Genomic DNA, 20,069 nt, shown 5'->3' on the forward strand with positions numbered 1-20,069 from the left:
TTCTCGTCTGCGCGGGGTAAAATGCCCCACCTGCGGTATAATATGCCCAATACGGTAATTTGAGTATTTCTACCAGTGACAGACCAACTCTATTTTGTAGAAAGTAAAACTATTTCCTTTGTTTTGCAAAATATCGTTATTTTATGTAAAATAAACCTAGTTTCGGCCTTCTGGTGCACTTTTTCTTTTCTGCATGGGGCACATTATACTGCAGCTGTGGCGTTTTGTACCGGGTAGTTGAATTACCTAGAATTTGGACGTTGGTAACAAATTATTCCCACCACGGTTGCTCTACAATACTAATTGAATTAAATAATGGCAATTGGCTTCAACTTAGATCTGTTTACCTATGTTTATAGCCACATTTGCAAGGGGGCAAATTGCACCACCGCAAGTGGGGTATTTTGGCCTGCTTTTACTTATTTGAAAAAATATTAAATGCTAAAGCAAATCAAGCGTTTCATACCGTTATTTTTGGAAGGGATGTCTTTTTGAAGTTCACTTTACGCAATCGAATCACAACAACCGGTTATTTACAGATTTTGACAAGAAAATAGCTTATGGAAATGACGCCAAAAGTTACATCGGAAGCTGCCCAAAAACAAATTTATTTTTGTTTTGTTTTTACAGCATGTGACAACTGTCATACTTGCATAGTAGGCTAGTTCCATCAAATACTATGGTTTCTGGGTGGTTTTGCATTTTGATTTCGCTTGTTTAGCGAAAAACGAAGGGGGGGCACGTTATACACAATTCCCCTAGTTGGTGCAAACAAACGGCCAGCTTTTCTGGTCCCATTTTAATAAGCTCCGCTCCGATGCCATCTTTTCCAGCTGACTTGTTGTTCTTTAGCTGCATGATGGCCTCCTTAACTTCGCCTATCGTTGGGGCTGGCACCTCATCCCCGTTTGTTGCACCGTCGAAATCGCTTTCCCCGCCGCCATGGTTCTCCGCCTGGGCGCTACTACATTCATCGTCAAACCAATCGGTCCGCTGATTCCGTGCCATATGCCCGATGGAGCTCTCCGCTACATTGCTGATGGCTGTTTTGATAGTGTTCCAACAGTCCTCGAGAGGAGCTTCGTCCAGCTCGTCCTCTTCCGGCAGCGCAGCTTCGAGTGAATGCGCGTAGTTTGCGGCGACGTCTGGCTGCTTCAGCCGCGCGAGATTTAACCGAAGCTGGCGTCGGTACCGAATGTTGTTCACAACGGAGAGTCTTGGGCGCATCTTAACCATCACTAGGTAGTGGTCCGAGTCAACGTTAGCTCTTCGATAGGATCTGACGTCGATAACGTCTGAGAAGTGCCGACTGTCGATCAAAACGTGGTCGATCTGTGATTGTGTCTGATTTGGTGACCTCCAGGTGTACTTATGATGGATTCTGTGCTGGAAAAAGGTACTACGTACGGCCATATTCTTAGAGGCGGCAAAGTCGATAAGTCTTAGGCCCATTTCATTGGTCCGTTGGTGTGCACTGAATCTTACAATCACCGGTTTGTATTCCTCCTCCTGGCCGACATGAGCATTGAAATCCCCGATGACGATCTTGATATCATGTTTTGGGCGGCGGTCTCCAACTGCGCGTAGAACTCATCCTTGTCGTCATCGGTACTTCTGAGGTGAGGGCTGTGCACGTTGATGATGCTTATATTGAAGAATCGACCCTTGATTCTCAACCTGCACATTCGAGGATTGATTGGCCACCACCCAATCACCCGTTTCCGCTTCTCGCCCATCACTATGAAAGCTGTACCCAGGTCGTGTGTGTTGCCGCAGCTCTGGTAGATGGTATGTCCATCTCTGAACGTACGTACCGTTGAGCTCTTCCAGCACACCTCCTGCAGCGCTACGACGTCGAACTTGCGGCTCTTCAATACGTCGGAGAGCACTCGAGTGCTCCCTTGGAAGTTGAGAGATCGGCAGTTCCACGTCCCGAGTTTCCAATCCATAGTCCTTTTTCGTCGCGTGGGTCTATTCCGATTGTTCCAGTAAGAATTTATTTGTTCTTCGTTCCGTGCTTTAGTATTTTTCGTGGAGACGGCTTGCAAAGCCTGCTACACCAACCCCCTGTTTCGCCGGAGGGCCAACGAAGCTCGAAAGAGCCCTCCTTTCCTGTCAGCATACGACCTTGGCTTCCACCGGGGTTGGTTATCCGATCTCCACCAAAGTTGCTCGTATCCCGGCTGGTACCACGAGGCGGTAGGAATAGGAGTTGCTGAATAAGAGGCTATGAACCACTGTAGGGTCTATTTTATGCCTACACGTGCACAAGGCACCGACGGTACGCATTATTCGTGAAAACAGTCACGTCAGTTTATCCGAAAAACCGTATTCGTGCATTATCTGCCGTAGCTGGACTCGATCGACTGTATCGCATGCTGCTTTGGAATCAATAAAGATGTGATACGTGGACACGTTATACTCCCGACATTTATGCAGGATCAGTTAGATGGTAAAAATCTGGTGAAAGTCCACCTGGTAGTTCCCTACGAAACTCTGTGCTATCGGTGACTGCCGGCATAACAAGATTTGTGAGAGTACCTTGTAGACGGCGTGATAGTTGAGGCAGTCCAGCCGATCACCCTTTTTGTAGATGGGATCCACTCATTCCGTCCATTCCTCCGTCCATTTCTCCTCCTTCCAAGTCTTGGAAATAACCCAGAGTAGAGCAGACTTTACTAGCAGCGGCTTTGTTGATATTTAGCAACACGATTTCTCGTTTGACTTCTTGGAGTCAGGTGCTGATCAGGTCTCATCCTGTATTCGCGCGTAGCTCTTGGTAGATTGCGGGTTATCTAGCTGCCTGGTGTTTAGCCGAGGAGGATGACCTTGACATGTCTGGTATACGGTTGGCATTTTTGAGCGCAAATAATACTGCTACTAGGTGTTGGTTAGACGCAATATCCGCAACCATAGAGTATGTTTGAGATGTTAGACAAGAACCGACCGTGAATGTGAACGTGAACGTGAACGCGGTCGATCTGGTTCATTGAACGTTGGTCAAGTACTCTCTTGGTGGCTTTGGGGTTACCTTCGCGTGGAAAAAAGGTGCTTCGGATCACCAGGCCCCGAGAAGTTTATACATTGCTGGCCGAAAATCTCGAACAAACGCAGCTAAATTGGTTGCCAATAGGTCTGCACTAACCCTCATGGCAAGGGTAAACTTCAAAGTTCGCCAATTTTTCATGCAGACCAAATAAGTAATGTTAAATTGTTTGATAATTATTAACGATACACACATAAATCATATAAAATTGTTTCATGGATTAAACTTCTAGCAAATTTGTTTTACTGCAAAATTGAGGTGTCCAGATTCTGTCGCGAACAAGCTTTACTAGGACCCCTCTACCGAGTCTCGAGATGAAGCTGCCATCTTATAGTACCGAGACAACACTGTGCCTGCTTCCCTGTCAGTATACGACCTTAGCTTGCACCGGTGTTGATTACCCGATCTCCGCGAAGGTTGCTCGTATTGCGGCTGATACCAAGAGGAGGTAGAGATAGAAGTTGCTGGATAAGAGCGTAGGGAAATATAAAAAAAAAACCTCCAAGAAAATCGAAAAATACCAGTGACAACCTAAAAGCATTTCTCCATAAATTTTCTTATAATAATTTTACAAACAAAACAGCACTGTGAATTAACGCAACAGAGCGAATCTTTCCCCTTTTACAATTAACAACCTCTTTTTGGCCGTTGCCTAATGCAACGAGAAGCGACAAAAAAATTAAAATAAAAACTGTTTATGTTTTATGACCTAATAAACTATCGTCGCAGATGACGAATTGCTTTATTTCCCTTCAGTAATGCACTTGAGAAAGATGCATTTGAAAAATTTATTTCCTCACATCTAAAAAACGGAAATGAAGCAATACTTTTCCTGAACCAACGCGTAAACAAAGTGCATCCATTTAGTTATGGTTGTCAATAGCTTACCTAAATCACTGTCGCAGAGCACCATGTTGTCGATTTGTTTTACTGCTTGAAGTATGTATTCCCAAAGGCCAGATGCACTTCTGTTAAGTTCACAGTTTCACAGTTGTTTCCTATCAATTAGCTGAACACAATCCCAAAACGTTCACTACCGATTGTATAATTATTAATTTTTAAGTACAATACACTTTGCAATAATGGAGGCCCATTTCTGCACGATCTGAAATGTAACTTTCTTCTACTCTTTCCACCCTGAATCACGTCGATTCCAACTGGCAATTTACGATTAAGTAATAGGGCACTTCACTTTAGTAACCACCGTTTTAGCTCAATTTGCTAGGCACTTGTTTCTCTTCTCTGGCGTGTTGGTGGCGTTATCCTCTTGCAACAGTAGTGGCCAGCCTAATTTTGCCAGTTCAGCTTGAGCACTGTCCATGCCGTCCGTGCCTATCAACAGAAGATCAATACCACCCACTGCGGCTACCGATGTGGGTCAGTAGGAGGATGTAAGTGCATGCGCCGGGCAGGACGAGGCAGCCGCGGTAGGCCACGAATCGAGCACCAGTCATTGCACTTTCGGAATCGCTGTCATAAACCTATCAACTGTGGCTAATAAGTCACTCGGTAAAGTATACGGAGCGGCCTGTTGTAATCCTTTAATGGTCCCGTGTGCTAGCGTAAGCTGCCAGCACATCGAACCGGTAATCGATCGTAATGACAGCTATTTGCACCAGCCAACCAACAGTAGCGGTGTGCTCGAGTTGAGGCCGAAGAGTCTGAAAATAAAAACAAGAAAAACAAGTGTGGGTTGAAGAGAGTTTCAAATTAGTGGTAAACACAGTCTCATAACCGTTTTGGAATGTCGGGAGATAAAGCGAAAAACCACCCAGTTAATCATAAAGAATTTCACAAAATATATGTATCAAAATATTATTCATTCTCGTGTACAACACGTTCCTTTCACCATACGATCGGTCCAAATGGGCGGAATTGGAATGTAACTCAATCCGTTTCATATGTGTGTACTTTTGCTGACTGACCTGCAGCAAAAATCTGCACGTTATGAGTTTCATTTCAGTTGGGCCGTTCTAGGAGCTCCGAAGTATCGCACGATTTCTGACACAAAATGCCAGCTAAGCGTTCTGCAAAAAGAAACGTGAGCTGTGCCGCCTATCCGATCTCTCATGCGGTCGTCAATTGCTGGCTGCCATACTACCATGCCATGCCATGCGGTATAATGCACAACCGGCAAGTTTTTGGAAGCTGCTGTGGCTGCTGTTGCATGCGGATCATGCGGAACACGCATTTAACTTGCCTGGCTAGTGAATGTACTATACTGGTGTAGCACAAGCATGCAGACCAGACCAGACAGGGGTTCAATTTCTTTTTCTGTTTTTGTTGCTGTGTCAAGGAGGGTCACATGGCAGGGGGAAAAGGCAAAAATTGACTGCTTCCGAATTTCGAACATATGGAATTGATGGATTTTGGTTGCCTTTTCAAACGGTGCTTATGGTGATCCCTGTGTAGAATCACATTTAATCTTGTTAATGGTATATTACATATTGTGCGAGGTTTTGTGATTTCTCAACTTGAAAAGTAATAGATAACCGTGAATAATTTTTACAATCAGAAAATTGAGTGGACTTATACTAATACGACAATATGACAACCGTATTTAAAAGATTCAAAACTCAAAATTGTTTCAGGAAACCCCAAAGTGAATTTTACAAGTTTCTCAAATATCGCTTTTATTCAAAAGATCATAACTCTTGAACCAACCATTGCAAAACAAAAATTTGAATATGCAAAAAAAAAAAAGATTTCTTAGCAGTAAATTATGTTGATTTATTTTCCCAAAATAACGAGAAAATTTACTTACATTTTTAAATAAATCAGTGCCCGTTTCAAATTTAATGAAGCAAGAAGAATCCGAAATACATATCTTTGAAAATAATGATTAAATAGTGTTTTTAAAGGGAAAAGTACCATCTTGCTCATTTCACGGATTCTATTTAGCTGAACTGGGACAAAAATGACTCATCAAATTATCAAAAAAGTTATTTTTGAGCGTCGTCGTATAATCTCAAATAGGTACGATACGAGTATTGGGGATTTACACCACTCGCTTGTGACGTTCCAATGTAATGTGATATTTCAATTTCTGTGAAATGTGACCGTGCGTCCGTCGGTAGTGATAAAAGTTTCTCATGGCGATCAACGCGACACAGCACATGGTTCTTTATCGATACAAAAACTCTCTTGTTTTATTAGCACTCGATTGTTACATTTTATAAAGATATTTCTCTATTTTAGTCTGCTAATCTCAGCTGATACGTCTCCTCGTGCTCACTCGTTTGCTATGCGCACAATAATTCATTCATCCACAGCAGATTAATAGAGGGCAACGAAGGAGAGCTTTTGTAGTTTTAATAGAGGTGAAAAATAATTTGGTCTATTTTATATATTAATGCTGACGCTGATTGTATGATAGATACAGTCTTTTGAGCTGCTCAAAATGAGTAAACCAGACTGTGATAAAATTTCGTCGCAATTGCCTATTCCCGTCCTATCCAACACAAATTATTAAAAATATCAGCGATTTTTATGACACACAATGCAAAATTAGTTATTCCCTAATGTTTTAGTTTGTTGACTATCATACGCGATCAATCAAAGTGAGCTAAGATTTATTTAAATGCCATTTTTCATTAAAGAATTCCTAGCAGCCAAATTTCCTACGTTTTTTCGTGCGACGAAGAAAAAAATGTCGACTAATCGTTTCAATTTCCGTCATTCATAAAATGAAAATAACTCACGCAACGCATTGTCGTTATTCTGCAGCCGGGAAAACTTGCCTGACCTGCAGAAATTTTGCAGAATAACATTTGTCATGTCGTCCTACACAAATACATGCGCGCTAGCTCCGTAAACATTATTGTGATTTTTAGTTCGGACGATGAAAAATTTGGATGGACGAATTTTAAAACGGTACGACGAATTTAAGAAATAAAGTAAGTTGCGTAATTTGAATGAAATGCTTTAATAATCGCTTTTTAGTGAATTCAAAGGGCACGGATCGGAAGGTAAGTGTGTTTGAGTCAAATCAGCAGCAGAACTTCTGGAGTATTCATTAAATCTACCTAAGAAATGATGAAAATTAGAGTGGCTTTCCTTACTACGACGTGAATTAGAAATAAACCCTATATCCTGGATAATCATTATTCAAAAGCATGATTTATCTTGGTTTTATAACATATGCGCTACAACTCACATCACATCTACGTAGAGAGTTTAGGAGGATCATTAACGAAAAAAAATTATAAAGCAAAACAATTTCATACTAAAATTTGTAATTGTGAGAAGAAATCTGTACAGTTTATTACTTTTGCCTAAAGTTTAATTTTCAAAATAATCATCATTTTCCTTTCTACGTGACAACCTGACAACCAATGTCTAGAAACATCTTCAGGAATATTGGAAATTAACACTCATTACTACGCGATTAAAAAATTATAATCTTTCTACATTACTGATTTACCATCAAACGACAATTTAATAATCGAATAAAGAAAGGCGACCAATAGTGTCGCCTACCTACGAAAATTATTCGCTTGCTTGTTGATTGAGTGAATCCACTCAACCTCCACAGCCAACCTTTTTTTTGAGTTTTAATAGATTATGAACCCCTATTACTGGGGTTGCCAAAAATTGCCACAGTGGACGGTATTTCACGTCCCCAAGGCGGGGTATTGGTATTAGTTTTCAACTAGCAATAATCGCACCTCCGTAGAACGTCATTGGTTACGATATCGCCACTGCGCAAAGCTAACGAGTCTAGGCGCTGCCGAGGGACGTCTGTCCGGAGCGATCAGTTCTGCTAGCGATAGATTACTTGCCAACTAACTTCCCAGATGATGTATGTTCCTGGCAATTACTAGTTTTTACCTGATTCAGCTTCATCCTTTGATTGCCTACATTCATGTGTGCAAAAATAAAACAAGTTTTTGATGTGCATGTAGTCTAAAAAAATCCAATTGCAAGGATGCGTTTGTGGATAAGATATTGAAAGGGGTTAATTTTTCATCACTATTAGGTAGATATATTGCATTTAACCATTAAAATTATATACAAGTATGCTGTTTTGTTGCAGTTAAGTAACCTGTAGATTGCTGGAAAGTTGCCTCTATTATGTAACGTTGCCATTTTAATATAGTGTATTGTAATTAGTGATGTGAAAAATTTTCAATTTTCGTTGAAAGTTGCTTTCATTAATCGATTAATTCAGCGATTTACGCTGGTATTATTCGATTAAAAACTATTCGAATATTTCTTTTGTTATTGAATTAGTTCAAATTAATTAAATGATTAACGGAAATTCTTATTACAGTAGAGATTTTAGTAATTAGTCAAATTATTTTTAGACAGTATTCAAATAAAAATTATTCGAGTATTTCTTTGGTTATACGATTCAATTCTAACAAGAAAAATGCATAAAATTCTAATTGTAAACCTTTTCGTATTTTTAATGCAACCAAAAAGTGTTAGGGTAGATGTACCAGTAATAGTGGGTGTACCAGTAATAGTAAAAACTCGAAACATTTCGTAATTTTGGCGAATTGTGGCGAATAATTTCGAAAGAACTTGAATTTTCTATTGTTAAATATACATATTTATTAACAGTTTTTCTAAGGTACACAATTAACATTTATTATGTTGGTGCAGAAATTACAAATTTCTTTTGAAAAAGTTGCAATTGCTCAAGAAATTCGTAACAAGCCGTAGCGTTTTAACAAGCCTACGCTGTTATCCACCTGCTGCTATGCTTACTGCAAGAATTACTAAGAGCGGTAAACAAAATTCAACTATTATAGGAACATTTCGTACTATTAGAGAAACATTACCACTACTGTAGGAGCACAGAATAATGTTAAGAAAACTAAAACATTTTAAATACATTAGCCAACAGAATAGTACAATTTTGGTATGTGTTTAAAGCCAACATTATGACGCACCATATTATCATTTAGTTCAATTGGAAACTGATAAATTGAATATTTTAATTACTCTGATCTCTCTTCAAATGTCGAATTGAATATTTTAATTGTCTTTAAATACGATCCCCCGACATTATCAAACTATTACCGGAGTATCTCCCCTAGGTTGTGATTAACTAACTCGCCAACTGGCTTGAGGGGCTTGCAAATTAGATTGCAGTTAATTGATACTCATTTTGACTGTTTACTGTACATTTCAACCGATATTTTAATATTAGACATTTTTTAGCGAAACTAACGATTTCGCTAATCACTTTGGAATTTAATTATAGACAAAGTTGTCTAAACTCCAATTTTGTACTTTTGCCATGAAATTATATTTTTATCATTATCTAGAAAATTAACCGGAAAATTTAAGCCCGATTATTCACTTGGATTGTTGTTTATTTTATTGTCAATTGCAAGGAAAATTGTACCATCCAAAGTGCGATATCGCTCATAAAAGTGCTATTTTGCATTAAATCGTTTCGGTATCTTCGGCGCACTTATTGCTTGGAAGATAACGAAAAAGTGCGCCGAAGATACCGAAACGATTTAATGCAAAATAGCACTTTTATGAGCGATATCGCACTTTGGAAGGTACAATTTTCCTTGCAATTGACAATACATAATTAAATATCAAGTTATTCTCCCAAAACAAACTTCATAAATTTCAAAATTCACATAAAAATCGCGCAAATTCCAAAACTTGCATAAAAATGATCGTGAGAAACGAATCGCATAAACGGTAGAAGGGTCTGTGTCTCATGCCACAAACGCAGATTTGGCATAATGCTACGAATGTATACACTTATAGGTACAACCCATCCCCTTAATGTTGATACCACTGACGAACTGACATGACACATAGAAGAAATTCTTTTAAAAACCATCGTCCTACACATTTTGGTTGCACACTAGCACTCTCTGTTATGCATGTCGTGGAGTAGCCTGCATTTGCCGGGTTTTATGCTGTAGGGCTTTTACATTTGTATGGTTTTATACTGAAAACTCGAAGTAACACTTGCACGCCGTGGTGTGGTGATGTTACGAAACATGCTTTTTTTGAAAAATGAGTGGTTTTTGATTGGACGATGGAATTAACGCGAGTGTCTCGTCTGTTTGTCTGTGTTGATACTATGCACCTTTCTATAGATTTTGTATAAAGATTTTAAATTTGAACATTATTAAGTCGAAATGTATACAACAATTCGCCCAGTTAGCTTCGAGGTACGATGCTGGTCTAACAAGCCAGTCGTCGTATGTTCGAATCTCGGCTAGGCGGTGGGAAGGGAAATGTCTAAAGACGGTATAAACCCAAGGCTTTGCTTGTATGCAACAATTCGATATACCTACAGCAATCAATGAATCCCTCTCTTTAAATATTTTAAATGACAGAAAACAATTCGCCCAGTGCCAAATCTGGGTTCCTGGCTTAAGATGATCTAACTTGTGGTTTTCCAATTATTGCCTAATTTTCATATAAATGTAATGCAAGGTCTGTTTTAATATGTTGTCCGTCAAGCTTTAAATCTTGTAGCAAATTTTTGCAAATGGCAGGGGGGGGAGGTTGCGGTGGGGGAAAAGGTATGAAACAAAGGTGTTGATAGGATCCCAACAGAACGGGACCAGGCGTGAAGGGGAATGAGCAGAAATTGAGGTAAGGGAGGGTCATTGAAGCAACGCTTAAGAAGTTGTGTACCGCTTCTTTTTATCCAAGCTGGATCGCAGGTAGTATTGAACCATAGCGGACTGGACAGTTTCAGTGACTAATCTTGAAATTGCAATATAGATCTGCGAAGCTTCCAACGCTTTGCATAGTCAATATTTAAAAAATAACACAGAGCTATATGTTAGTTAACGAACAAGACCCGCGCTACTGGTTGAAAAAGTTACCACAAAAAATGTACCCAACTGAAACTTGTATTCTTATAACCTAGAGGGGGGGGCGAAAAAACAAAGAGAATTTTTTAATCGAGCAAAAAAAATGGATTTAGGCATTTTTACATAAAGTTGAAACGTGAAAACCAAATCTATTCTTGCTTTTAATAAATACGTTGTTATTATTCATGCAAAAATCTACGAACAAAAAGATAAAAACGAAAGAAAATTTTTTTGGCCGAGTTTCGGAAATTTCACTGTTTGAACTTCCATTTCTATTTCCTGCTAGAAGCATTAACTCAACGCGTACACTCATTTTTCGAGTTTTTCAGGCTGTAGGTAGAACCCACAAACAATTGATTTTATAAAAAATTTTTTACTCATATCCTACAAATTATTTTTTTGCCCCCCGATTTTTCAAGCCAATTTCCAAGGGGGGGGGGGGTGACAAAAACCTTGAAAACGATTTGCAATGGCCTAATCATATGATAGAAATAACGCGCGACGTTCCTAGGTAACCGATTTTACGATTAAAATACACGTTTATAAGATTTCAATAAAAGTTCCGGTTAGTAACCGCACCATTGCTAAGTGTGCTCCAATGAATTCAAAATGGCGTTCTAAAACAACCACTGTCGGAAAAATGCAACGAGCGAGACATGAAAGCAAACGATGCTAAATTTGCTATACGAAAAGATTCTCAGTATGTAAGCACCGGTTGTATGAGACTAACCTGGATATTTGGAAATTTTCGTGTAAAGCCAGTAATTAAGAAAATTAAGATAAAAAATACAAATTTTTTATAAATGAAATATAATGGTAATGGTACTACATAATGAACCATAGTTTAAAAATTTATATCGAGAAATATTATACACATGCCAGATTTACGGTGGCTTAAAAATCTCGTGACAAATTTAAATTTATTACAGCTGAAATTAAAAATCAGGCACAATGAAGTGTGCCAATATAGTTCCTAAGTTGATAAGCATTTCCTCCTATCAACACTAATATGCAGAGATATAGCGCCCTGTACGCGTTGAATGTTTATAATAGATAGCTTTAGTAGGATAACCTATCTATTTTGGACCCCATCTGTAGCTGTACATAATTTGGACAATTACAGTAAAAACAAATGGAACCGTCCGAATCATATGCGGCTTCAGACTGTGTCCGAAATAGGTTTGTTGCCGTGATCTCATGCCAGATCTACGAATTTATCCGTGCTTCTTCGGATTTAGGAATTTTCTTTGGACCTACGGACCTAAGTGTTCGTATCTACGGATTTTTTTTTAAATTTTACGGAAAAGGTTGAACATTTCTTTAAATTACAAAAATTGCCCGAAAATCAAAAATCCCAAAATTTTGTAATATAAAGTAAGGAGTGGTAAACGTGCGATTCAATGATTTATATGTGCAGATTCCGAGTTGCTTACGAAGCATAGTTGCTGAGTTATGTGCAAATGTTATTTTAGGGCGGTTTTGAGGTAATTTTTCGTTATACGGCAAATACGATATCAACAGGAGGATATTACTCGCTGAAAATTTGTAGCAGTGTTTTACATCACTCACATATCTGGTTTGAAAATACGGTGAAAAGAATTTACAAAATATATTTTGCGTTTCCATAGTTTAATCAAACCCCGTCAAGCGCCTAGCGGGGTAAAAGTGTGATTCACGGACGGGGCAAAAGTGCGATTCATGGACGGGGCAAAAATGTATAGCTAATTATATACAGCTTTAGGCACTATATTACAGATACTAGAAATATAAGATCTGCAGAAAACTGTGTGCTTTATATATGTTGGCCGAATGAAAACAATGTTTTTTCCGCTAATGAAACAGAAAACAAACGTTTGGAAAAGTTTCGATCTGACGGAGGCTGCAATACACCAGCGCAAAATAGGAAAGGTGCAAATTGAAAATATTCCCCTCCGAAACATACCCTAGATTGAAGATAATATAGTTTTGCTGCTGTGCTAATTTCATGGATTCGAGTTTTGCACTTTTGCCCCGCTAGTGGGGTAAAAGTGCGAATCGGAACTTAATCAGAAGAATGAAGTATTTATTTTGCATAACACTATTATTCCATGTGGTTTATAGTTGAATGTGAAGACATTAAATTACTGCATCACTATAAAATATGTTTTGTTGTTATCCTTCTTTTTATCTCAGGAAAATTGATGACAACTTCAAACCTCGCCCTTCAATCTTATGCCCCGCCTTATTCTAGACTTCTTCTGAAAGGAAGAAACGAACAGACGGTATAGTGAAGAAGTTTTACTCTAATGAGTGGTGAATTGAAAAGGGAAGATTTACGTTAATTAGTACGAAGTAATATTCAAAGCCCCGGAGATTCGTTTACTGAGTGATAGGTACCGCGGGGATTCCAAATTTGGATTCTCATACCAGATTCCAGGTTCTATAAACAAGGCATTCTTAACGAAACATCAGTAGAATTTCTCCACACGATTGATATGCAAGGGACCGTGCGAATCTTTTTGGTTTGTCCAGATAGCTTAACTTTTTCGGTTCGGGTCTAAAATAAAACAATTTACCGTTCTGATTCAAACTTAGAACAGTCTCTAACTTCGAACACCTAGAATAAATGCTCATTAGTATCGCTAATATGATAAAATATTATGCTTATTGTATACCACCGTGTTTGTTAGCATGTCCTCTATTCGGTGGTATACAATAATCATCATGTTTTATCATGTTAGCGATACTAACGAACATTTTATTCTAAGTGTTCGAAGTTTGAGACTGTTCTAAGCTTGAATCAGAACGGTACATAAGATGAACATGACACTGTCGTGTACTCAGCACTACTTTCGCTTCATTTTAAAAAGGAACCATCTTGTTAAAAAAAATTCTATCGAAATCACTAAAAAACACAACAAAAAAAGGCAAAAATACGGCGTAAAGACGGCGAAAAACCGTTGATGACGAAAGAGTGATTAAAAGATGGCAAAATACGATACAAATTTGAAGAAATAATAACGAAAAGACGACCAAAAAACAGCAAGAGACAACAATTTTCATTGTCTTGACAACAAACAGGACGACGAAAATATCCTCAAAAAATTGAAAACGATGAATACAAAGAAAGGAAAAATAAGGAATGACAAAAAGAGGGCGACAAGACGCCAAAAATATAGCAATAAAATGACGAAAACCCGGCGAAAAAGAAGAAACGGTGAAAAGATACCGAAAAGACGACGAAAAAATAATGACGAGTAGGCAGAAGACGATGAGAAAAGACGAAATACGAAGAAAAGACGCCTAAAACGCCTAAGAAGCGAAAACAAGCGTCAAAACGGCAATAAAAAAAAACAAAATCAAAAAATGACAAAAACGTCAAAAACGACAAACAGATGCTGAAATAACTTAAGAAAACATGAAATAGAAAACGGTTTAAAATTAAACAAATCGCGGAAAATAGACAAAAGGACGATGTAAAGATACTAGAAAGTAAGATGTTGAACGAAAAACGATTAACAGACGTTAAAGGACGAGAGCAAAAAGCGACAGAGTACACATAACAAAACACGACGAAAAATCAAAGACAAAAGGTGAAAAACAGAGGCGAAAGGCGAATGATGAAAGAAAGAAAAACGAAATAATCTAGGTTGAATCTTAAATGTAGGTATATTGAACTGATTTAATTCAAAAAAGTATTAATTTCCTTCAAATACTACCAAGAACAGTAGCTATAAAATAAATGTAATTAAAAGTTATGCAATAAGGCCATTAAAAATATTTTATAAAGTTTTTGTCCTTCCGGTGTTCGGCCACCGAAGGGGGGGGGGGGTGCGAAAAAAACAAAGTGAATTTTTTAATCGAGCAAAAAAAAACATGGATTTTAAGAATTTTTATTTAAGGTTTAAACGTGAAAACCGAATCTATTCTTGCTTATAATATACACGTTATTATTTTCTAAGCAAAAATATACGAAAAAGACAAAAACGAAGGAAAATTTTTTTGGACGATTTTCGGAAATTCCATTGTTCGAATTTCCATTTCTGTTTCGTGCTAGAAGCGTTAATTCAACTCGGAGACTCATTTTTCGAGTTTTTCAGACTGTAGAGGTGGCAGACTCACTATTTTATGATGTTCATGGACAAAAGATAATAGTATTAATTTTTTAGAAAAACGATTTTACTATTTTCAAGCTTCCTCTCGCACTGTTATGACTAACCAAAGGATAAAGACATGGAAAAATGGGTCTCGATTCTATTCGATTTTAACAATCTAGATTACAAGCATCAGCAAAACATAATTTAATTATTATTAGAATTCCAGATACAAATTTATTGGTTTTCATTTCAAACGACTTTGAATTCCATAACAGGTCTACTGAAGAAAATTTGATTTGAATAAAATGTTCAATGACGCCTATATGTATTCCGCAGAAATTTTATTTGACCAACAAAACAAACAATTTTTCGTTGGTGCCCTGTTAGATAAAAACACTGATTGATAAACATATAATATACCTATCACAAATATAGTCAGATGACATAGTTAAGTGTAAGAAAGCCAGTTGATGTTTTACTGTAAAGTTGTCCTAACATTAGGTCGATCTATTTGATGATTTAAGTACGTATCCTTCGGTTTAATTCAATGCCAGAACTTATAGAACTCACATGTTCCCATAAATTTAAACTAACTATATGCCTTCATCTCTCTTTACGCTCACACCTATTTCCTAACAAGAGCATCCGGTAAACAATAGCAGATTTATTACTCCAAAAAATCTCTGCCTTAGCTAAATCCCACATCTAATCCCCTAAGTTACTTCGTTAATACATTCCGCTTCTACGAAATTTTTACCCTCGTCCTGGTGTGACGCATGACAAAATTCACGGCCAAACCGATCTTACCATTTCCAGCACATGTTGCATTTACGACCCCTGTGTTTACCAGCCTGAGCAGCTAGTTCCGCCCGTCGACGCTCTGCCGGAGGAAATTTCCAATCTCCAAAATGATAATTCGATTTAATACACCGCAGAAAGGAAAATCCACAGTTCAGTACAACTATCGGTGACTTGCGGTGCTTGAACGTTCCATCGACTGCACTTACTAAAAAAACTGATCACTTCACAAGCGGCATGTGCTCAGCAATAGAATATTAAAGAGCGCCAGTGAACCGCAGAAAAAAAAGTTACGAAATGGAAAAATAAGTAATGTAACACAAAACACATGGGACTGCGTTATCTACTTTATTGCCCGCTTATTCATTCTCTCTTCCACACTTTGTTTTTTTTTCTCCTTTTCGGCAGTTTTTTTCTGTAACTTCAAAAACTCATCCACAGAATACTAAATCGAGTTTCATTTCCTTTCTCCACAGGCACGTACGCACAATGTTATGTTTCGTTCACAGCAACCAATTTCTCCACCCGGCACATTGAGAACCATTCCGATGATCGCAATCCCTCACAGCACAGCAACGCACTCTCGCGAAAACCCAAACGCATAATTTGCCCATAAATCACAACCAGGAACGATTCAATTGTATTCAAATGTTGCCGTTTCTGTTTTAACTACACAAAGACCGACCGGCATTATTCCCTGTTAGCAGCTAAAATAACTAAAACAGCCAACGCAAACAACCACAACGATCGACGGTCGCAACCGAACTGAACACTGAACTGAGCGTTGTTTTCCGGCCCGGCGCGATCGCCGTTTGATGGGACGCACCCTCTTCGACAGTTTCAGCAGTTTTATTTTCTGGTACCTCTAGCTTTGTAGAAACCCACACTCCGCAGCCGCACTGCAAGGGAAAACAGCTGCAAACGGCCAAAACAGAGAGCATTGTCGTCCTCCACACGTCCGCTCGCGTCGAAGGAAACAAATAGGAAGCACAAAGCAAAATTGAAGAAAAACAGAGAGAAACATGCGATGTTCATGCTCTACACCAGCAGGGCATCAACGCGCCTCGCACGGTTATGGTTATGGTCGCGGCGAAGCGAGAGGAAAACGTGAGAGCTTTATGCTGAAACGATTATCATTAGGGGTGTCATAAAATTCCAACAAATCAAAGGCCGCTGGAACAGTAAAAATGTTTTGTAACCCAACAAACAATTCCATCGCCCTTTTCTTATAAGACATCAGTTTTGAATGTGTAAATCAGAATATCCATACAATCGTTTAAGTGAGGTCAGTCCCGGTGTAGTGGTTAGCACTCACGCCTCTCACATCGAGGATCCGGGTTCGACTCCCAACCCCGCAGAAGTCACGAATGACCCAAGCTGTTAAAGTGACTATAATTATAATCTAACAAAAAAAATCGTTTAGGTTGGGGGCTTCTTCGCGCACTTTATTAAATCGGTTTACTTTCAGGACATCATATTATTCCAGATTTAAGCAACAAAAATGATAGTAACACTCACTCATGTGCTTTCAGCCGCTTTCTTATTTATTCACTTGATCTCGATGTAGTCTTTCAACTCAGTCTCCTGTGAATTATTATTTGGGAAATGTGTGCATGATTGTGTGCACAAGCATATTTTGTATCTATTTTTCCGTCTGTTTCTAAGATTTTCTTTTCTTTTAGTTTTGCTTTTTATACTAGATAATAGTTCGATTCTTCACAATGACCTCATAGGCCATCGAAACGAATTTATAATTTAAATCATTTATAGTATTTTTGTTTAATTTTTCGAATAAATTCTCCAGTTGGATCCAAATATGTGGATGCTTTAACAGGTGTTGATCCTCAGAATATTTCTGTATACAAAAGGAATTTATTGATTAACTCGCTGCGCTGCTCTGACAACGGATCCGATTTTGATGTTTTCTTCCTGATCGTATAGTTGTATGTGCTCCCACCTTCACAAGTTGGCTACTGTGGTGTTCTTCTGGTGGTAAGAACCCACAGACATCACCTCTCTAAGCACGCTTTTACGAAACGTTTTGATTCAAAAAACGGTCATTCTTCCAGCATTGACGCATCATCAGGAAAATCATCCTGCTCATCCGAGGCAGCGTCTTAGCTTTTCCTCTTCACTCGCTTTGCCGTCTGTTGCTAATAGCGATGAGAATCATTCGCTTTTTTCCAAAACTCTTTCGCTTTAGTAACTAAAAATCAAGCAAAGGGAATGAAATTAGGCGTTATATCTGTATTTTATACACACAATATCTGATACCGTCATAAACTGCACAAATTCATCCCACACTGATCTTCTTTTTACGGCACTCGGATAGCACAGATAGTCGCGATCTTCTTTTTTCTTGTTTCATAAGAAATTTTCCTTGTTTCCTTGTCGGTATGTCTAACCCGGTTTCGTTCTCAAATTCAGAATCGGGTAGACCAGAATCAACTTGGATTATATCCAAATAAACCATCATGCACGCAACACAGAACTTGATTTGAAAAAGGAACAGAAACCATGGAGTTTAACTCAACAAACACGATAGACGAAATTTGTTTCTAGCGAGTGAATGTTCTCAAAATCGCGGGCCGCGCAGTGCTCCAAAAAAAGTGTTATCCTGAACTGTGACAACTTTAACAGAAAGAATTGCAAACAACTAACCGATGCAAAGCAGCAAATTAAACTTGGTTCGACTCATGCACCTTCCAGCATTGGACAAAAGGTAGGAGTCAAAATGACTACATGTCAAGCGTAGCTACCAATATCCCCCCCCTCCTTCCCTTTCCGCTCTTCCCCTCCTTCACCAAAAATTTCCATTTCTTTCCCCTACCGTCCCTTCATCAATTGTAGAACCATCGTTTCAAAAAAATATTAATATATATGTATGACCGCATTTTCAAGGTCAAGACAAAAAACTTGAGATTAGTCTATAGCAAATTAAACGCCCATAACCTGTTTTCGGATAAGACATTAATTTAACGGTTAATTTTTCTTCGCATTGAGCATTGCCGTCACATGCACGAATATCCCGTCAGCCCCGTTTTCGTGCAAGACATCAGTTTAGAATAAAGTATTGCAGTATATTTATTTATTTATTAACTTTTTTATGGGGCTTTCAACCGGTGGCTGGTTCATCCGAAAAATCTAGCAGTAGATGGTATGGATGGAATCAGGCAAAATGAAAAGTTGGTCGGTTCACTTTCAGGACATCAAATAGGTCTATTGTTTTACCTGACTCACTGCGAATATACGTGTTAAACGAATAAAACGTAACCATACCGTTTTATTCGTTTATAATGCATATGCAGCTACTATCGATAACAAAAGATTTTTTTTATAAGTTGTGCTTTTGTTATTGCTTTAACTTGTAAAAAATTGCAAATGATCAAAATTAACGATATTTTCGATACAAGGGCCATATTTTTCGAAACCTTTCGAACCAACACGATCCCGCGAACACAACGCATATTCGCAGTGAGTCTGGTAACACAGTAAGTTCACTGTTCAAACGGTTCAAACGATAAAATCGGCTGAAGAAAAGGGATGGTTTTACACTTTATCAAAATTGTTAGTTTCATGACATCACAATAGTCTGGCTCTATTCGAAAAGAAAAATTCTGAATATGTTGGACGGGAACACTCTATCACTTTTTTCTTAAATCTTTCATGGTCCTGAAAAGCGAAAGCGTGCTTGCATGTTGAATGGTCGAATGGTAAATTTTTGACAGTGCTTAGGGAAGGTTCAATTATGACGTCCACCAAATTTCTGCTTTTTTAGACCCACCCCCCTCCCCCTCTCTGTGCGATTGTATCGCAAAACTCAACCTCCCCCCCCTTTAGACTTCACACAAACCCAAAACAAAAATGAAAAGCGTGTTGAAAGCAAAAAGTGGTTTATAAAAAGAGCTTAACCTTTTAAGAGTTAGAGTATGATTAAAAATATATAGAAAATAACAGTAGCGTATTTTCTCGAAAAATAGAAATTTAAATTTCGAAATTTTTCCGGATAAACTGATCTTGGAGTTATCTTTTTAACGAAATTATAAAAAGATTCCACGTTTGTTTTGTTAACTTTTTTACAGATTTTTTTTATCGAATTGCTGACTTGCTTGTATGTAATTTTTTTTTGTTAAAATATTTTTATGGGCACGATTTATGAACTGCGAACAAGGGCTCTAACAACCATCTCTTGCAAATCGTCACAAATCAATGAAAAAATGAAGCTTTGGTTTCAATTAAAGTAGCACCGCTCCGCTTCAAAACAAGCTTCAATCTACGTCGGCGAAGCAGGTTTCATTACATCGTGACGATAGCTTTTAGAGTTCATTGTACTTTTCTATCAAATAT

At 38.2% G+C, this 20,069-nt stretch overlaps 1 protein-coding gene and 1 non-coding gene across 2 annotated transcripts in view; both read right to left on the reverse strand.

The window, feature by feature from the left end:
* Positions 1–16,060, reverse strand: part of LOC128733694 (uncharacterized) — a 125,978-nt gene extending 109,918 nt beyond the window's left edge. The window contains exons 1-2 of the mRNA XM_053827459.1: positions 15,732–16,060; positions 3,935–4,707 (exon numbers count right to left, since the gene is read on the reverse strand). Of these exons, the coding sequence (XP_053683434.1) occupies positions 3,935–3,959 (25 nt within the window). The 5' untranslated portion in view covers positions 3,960–4,707; positions 15,732–16,060. The remainder of the gene's footprint in view (positions 1–3,934; positions 4,708–15,731) is intronic.
* Positions 7,615–7,758, reverse strand: LOC128739009 (U4 spliceosomal RNA). The gene has a single exon (XR_008412154.1). It is a non-coding gene; the product is annotated as a U4 spliceosomal RNA (small nuclear RNA).
* Positions 16,061–20,069: the final 4,009 nt, after the last annotated feature.

Source organism: Sabethes cyaneus, chromosome 2 (genome assembly GCF_943734655.1).
Source record: "Sabethes cyaneus chromosome 2, idSabCyanKW18_F2, whole genome shotgun sequence".
Lineage (NCBI taxonomy): Eukaryota > Metazoa > Arthropoda > Insecta > Diptera > Culicidae > Sabethes > Sabethes cyaneus.